This window comes from Meleagris gallopavo, chromosome 1 (genome assembly GCF_000146605.3).
Source record: "Meleagris gallopavo isolate NT-WF06-2002-E0010 breed Aviagen turkey brand Nicholas breeding stock chromosome 1, Turkey_5.1, whole genome shotgun sequence".
Lineage (NCBI taxonomy): Eukaryota > Metazoa > Chordata > Aves > Galliformes > Phasianidae > Meleagris > Meleagris gallopavo.
Window position 1 is genome coordinate 48,218,036 of NC_015011.2, and position 5,073 is coordinate 48,223,108.

The 5,073-nt window shown below is 41.2% G+C and overlaps 1 protein-coding gene across 1 annotated transcript in view; it reads left to right on the forward strand.

The window, feature by feature from the left end:
- The first annotated feature begins 2,456 nt into the window (after positions 1-2,456).
- Positions 2,457-5,073, forward strand: part of SLC25A17 (solute carrier family 25 member 17) — a 17,672-nt gene continuing 15,055 nt past the window's right edge. Inside the window, exons 1-2 of the mRNA XM_010710617.3 lie at positions 2,457-2,595; positions 3,179-3,326. Coding sequence (XP_010708919.1) covers positions 3,282-3,326 — 45 coding nt within the window. The 5' untranslated portion in view covers positions 2,457-2,595; positions 3,179-3,281. The remainder of the gene's footprint in view (positions 2,596-3,178; positions 3,327-5,073) is intronic.

Sequence of the window (5,073 nt, forward strand, 5' to 3'; positions counted from 1 at the left end):
AAAAAAGTAAAATCCCCAAATGCTTTTTCTCATACTAATGATCCTGCAGAATGAAATGTGAATCTTTTTGCTTGAGAAATATAGTTCTGAATACTTCTAGTAGCCTTTCAAAATAAAGTATGGTTTTGGAAAATAAAACTTTTTGGATTTGCGTAACTTTCTGATAAAACCTATTTTGCTGAAGTTAAATGTGGGAATGCTTCAATTAAACTGTATGTATATGACCTGTGATTTAAATTAGAACTAAGTGCTTAATGGTTTGTCTTAGTGACCAAGCAAATTCAAGCTATGATGGAGTGTTGCTTTGTGCCCAGCTTTTGATCATTCTCTGATCTCTTGTTCCCAAGAGGAGAGGCTTGAAGTAGGCCACTCCTCAGCATAGACTGAAGCTCCACTTCTGCTTCATTCATGCTGTTGCATATATGCTCTGTGTGACTTAGTCTTTAATACAGATTAATTCCCTACGGTTTCCTCTTACATCCTCTTGGCTGTTTGTATCTGTCTACCCATGGCTAGTCAAAAGTCAGAAGCTACCCCAGTGGAGATGGTCATTCGTGTGTCCTGTCTACTTGCTTACACATTAGTTACCCTTATTCAGAGCTAATTGATGCTGACAAAATGTTCTCCCAATTCTTTTGGTTTTAGATTTAGCAGTGTAGCTGAATTCTTTTGTCTGTTTGGGAATGCACATCCCATGACTCGTTTATGTGGTCTTTGTTTTCTTTTCAGTGCTATCTGGTAAGATAGTTGAAGAGATCTCTGGACCTCATCTCAGCTCCCCAGGATGCTGCATTGACACCTAAGCAGCTTATCTGCTTTGAACAGAAGTGCAAAAACGTAACTGCACTGGAGAAGAGCAAAGATGAGGATAGTTCCTGTTCAGGGGTACAGGTAGCTATGAGCAAGTAACTTTTCTGTTCAGCACTTGCTCCAGCATTTACTGGCAGTCCTTGAGGTTAATTGCTCCATTGCAGCGCAGAGTAGGGATTGTGCTTATCGGTACAGCGGCAGTAATCAGCTTAGTTGACAACTTGACTTTGAGAACAGAACGTTTTTTAAAATTGCTCTCATTTCACTTTTGGACTGTGAATAAAGAACAATTGCCAAATTAGCTTGGTTTTCTTTAATTTGGAAGGTGGTAATTAGATGAATGGGAGCCAGACTGTCTCAGATTTGGACAAAACTGGGCTGAATGTGTCAATAAATGAATATTCAAAAGCCATGTGAAGGTAAAACCACATGGTGAAACAGTACTTTTGCTATTTGCAACAAGCTGGAGTTCCAGATAACCTGTCTTGAAACATCACTGCGATTTTCTTGTCACCTCACAGGATGTATGGAAGTAAACAGTGTCACTATGGGAGCTTGTAGAAACTGCTGTCTGAACAGAATCCTTCATCCAGAGGTACAGGAGGTAAGGGCCTTAGCCAGGATGAGCTGGAGCCAGGTCAGCTTTGTGTACCTTCCTATGGGTTGAAGCATGCTCCTGATGAGAAGTCTTTGGAGCCTTCTGGAAATCCCACAGGACATCTAGAATGAGTGCAGTGATCTTGTGATTGTAGAGCAGGTTGATTTGTTGGATTAGTGGTAAGGCTGGAGAGTTGTTCTATCAGCTGCAGCCTAGTCTGAAAGTGTCTGGTGTCAGTGCAGAAGTGGATTGATGTCCTCAAGCAGGAGAGTAATAAGGTAGGAATATGGTAGCAGGATGTCATTGTTCTGATGGTTGGAGAAAGATGTCACATGAACCTCTTTCAGAGCTTTGCAGAGGTGAGCCTCAACCTTACTTTGTACAGTGTTTCTACATACTGTAGAAACATGATTTAGAATTAGCAAAGAGACGGAGTGAAAATAAAACTTCCACAGACAACTGTGTTAAGTATTACAGGGCAGGTCATGAGAGTTACAGTAGAGTGATACAAGCAAATGCAAGTATGGGGGAAGCAGGAACAGTTTTAGTGTGATGAAGAAATAGATCTGGTCACATGGTGACTGGCTGATTTGTGCTACAAAGCAACGCAAATTTTCAGGTGTCTCTGGGGTATGAATAGTTGATCACCTTTTGAATCAGAGCTTAGGTAAATCTCATTCTCCTGGTGTGGTCCTCACAAACAGGAACTTTGTGAGACAAAGCTTCCTACATCCCCTCTGACTGGAGGTCCTACTGAATGTAGATACCAAGGACTGTCCTGTAAATCTGAGTCTTGATAACTAACCAAGTCAAGATGTTAACTTACAACTTCGCTAATTGTGTTATTACTGTACCTGACTGATGTACAAATATGCTTTGGAAATGTAATTCTAGATGGATGGTCTCAGACAAACTTGAGATCTGCCTGTTAATAAATAAATGTATTTGCAGAATGTGTTATGGCTCTCTGTTAAGTGGGTGGCAAAATTTGGCACCGTTTGTGATTACGCACTTTAGTACATTAGCTTATTAAAAAAATAAACCAGCTTTTTTTTATGCATTAGCACTTTGGAGGCTACAAGAAGTCAGATTCTGCTAGCTGTAGGTAAATGTGAAAGATTACAGGACTTGGGATAGCAGCTTACCGTGGAACTTCTTCCTGAAGGATGGCGATAGAAGCAGAGATGGTAAGTATAGCTTGTACAGAACAAAAGCATTCAGAAAGAGAAGGTACTGTACATGAGCTGTGAAATAACCAACAAGGAAGCGAAGTCTAAATCAGTAAATAGGAAAGGGAATTCCATTATTAAAACCTTCAGTTTCCTAAACCAAATGTTCTTACTTAGGAGGGTAAGAGTCTTTAGAAATTAGTTTGCATTCTGTAGTCATAAAGTATCATAGCTGAAGATCAGACCAGTCACCTTAAAACCATGCAGTGTTTAATAAAATTACTTTTTAAAATAGGATGAAGGAACAAAGTTATTAGAAAGTTACCAGAATTAGACGCAAAAATATCAAGGCATTACACTGAGAATAAACTGGCTACTACTAATTGCACTGTCTCTTATTAGAGAGCATGTGCTGAAGGTCAGCCACTGACATCTAATTCCCATCTGAAAAAGAAAAGATAATGATTTGTAAGGAAAAATGAAATGCAACTGTTCATTAAAAAAAAAATAAAAATACCTGAAATAGGGAAAAGTGTTTGAGGAAAAAAGAAAAACAGATTTTCAAAGCTATTTTGTAATGCATGGTGCTTTTTTTCTTTAGTCTCTTGGATGAAAATTTCTCAAACTAGAAGTGAAAATCTAAACTGGAATGAATTCTGAGCCTCTTTGGGAGCACAAAAGCAGAAGATTGCGCTTCAGGACAGATGCTAGATATTTACAAGTGCCTGGGAAAGAAAACAAACAGCAAGGTAATAAAGCTTGTGTTTGACAAGTCTATGGAAAACTAAAACTGGCTAGGGATTATTTGTATATTATTTGTATACACTTAAGAAATGGGCTTTTAATATGTTTTTGATTGCAATGCTTTCTTGTGGAATAGGGTGGTGTTTCAACTGGTCTTAAGTATGAACTCGTCAAGTTTGTATGATCAAACACTGCTGCTCAATGAATTCAAACTGCTAATCCGTAGTTGCTTTAATCTGTGTCGACCTGAAAGTATAGTCCTAAGTTTTGCTACAGATTAGGAAAATACTTCTGAAAATAGTAATTAAATCTCTTCACATTTCCAATCTCAAGTGAATTTCTGAGCAGAAAAAAGATGTACAGTTCTCTTTTTTCTGTAAATTAGTATTTACACAAGGATGTACACAAGTATATATACACAAGGAGTGTAGCAAGGTAAAATAAGTTTGAGTTCAGTGTTCTTCATTTGCTAAGGTAAGACAGTGCAAAGGGAGTAAATTTGACTCTGGAGTCATTAAGTGTTATTATTGTATGTCTGATTTAGAAACGGAATGTGGGTAGGCAAGAGAAGTGTTGACAATGGATGTTACTTAATTGTCCTGAGGTCCTTTAGCTTCCTGTGTGAACTTCTTGCAGAGAAGAGGAAGTCTGACAAAATGGTATCTGCCGTGGAAGTGCACGAAGGTGTGTCACTGATTTCCTCCATGCAGGAAAAATGGCACCCACTGACATTGACTAAACAGCTGTGGAGACCAACCAGTGGATGTGAGCACAGTGAAGTGGTGCATTTCTGCAGTGGCGACAGTGATGTGAAAGACGAGCCAAGTATTGGGCAGCCATGCATAGCTGTCACACCAAGAAATGAAGAGCATAGCGATTGGCTCAATCAGTGTGAATCAGGGAGCTGTGTAAGGAGTTGAATGTTGGCTTCCCTCTCGTGTTTCACAGTGCTTACACATGAGCTGCAGTGAGCTTGTGAAGGAAGAGAGAACTTCTTGGACCTGTTGCACTTCCATACCTTTGTGTGTTCTGCACATGCTAATGTCCATATGCAATTTAAGTGTTGGAAATGGCGGTGGCAATGTTGGAATATTGCAAAGTTTGTGCTGGGTGTTCCAGATATGCTCACATGGGAACAGAAAGAACGTGGTATTCAATTTTGCTAGACCTGTTCTACCCATACAAGGCTGACAGTGAGAATTTCTTGTATTGCATCACTTTTGGTGGTGAGATGTGGTGTCACTGCTATGAGCTGGAGTCATAATGGTGCTCCATGCACTGACAACATTTGAATTCCCTAAGAACAAGTTCAAGATGGGTTTGAAAGAAACAGTTCATTGGATAAAGTGATGTGCTCTGTCTTTGGGGAGAGGAAGGGATGATCCTTCTGGATTTTCTGGAGCCCAGACGAACTATCAGCTCTGCTTCAGCTTAACACTGACTAAACTGAAGGCTTTCGTCCTATCGCAGTTACCCAGGAGCGGAGGCCGACCCTCACCTCTCCACAGCCTCCTTTCAGGTCATTGCAGAGAGCGATGAAGTCTCCCCTGAGCTCTTTTTCTCCAGACCGACCAACGCAGGTTCTCTCACCCGCTCCCAATCAGCCTTGTGCTGAGGCGCGGCCCCACGCATGCGCGCAGCTCCCGGGAGGGCCGGGCGAGGGCGGTGCTACGTGACGGCGCGGAGGTGCGCGGGAGGGCGGGCGCAAGGGCGCGCGTGGGGGCGGCGGTCGATAAGCTGGCTGTCCGCGCC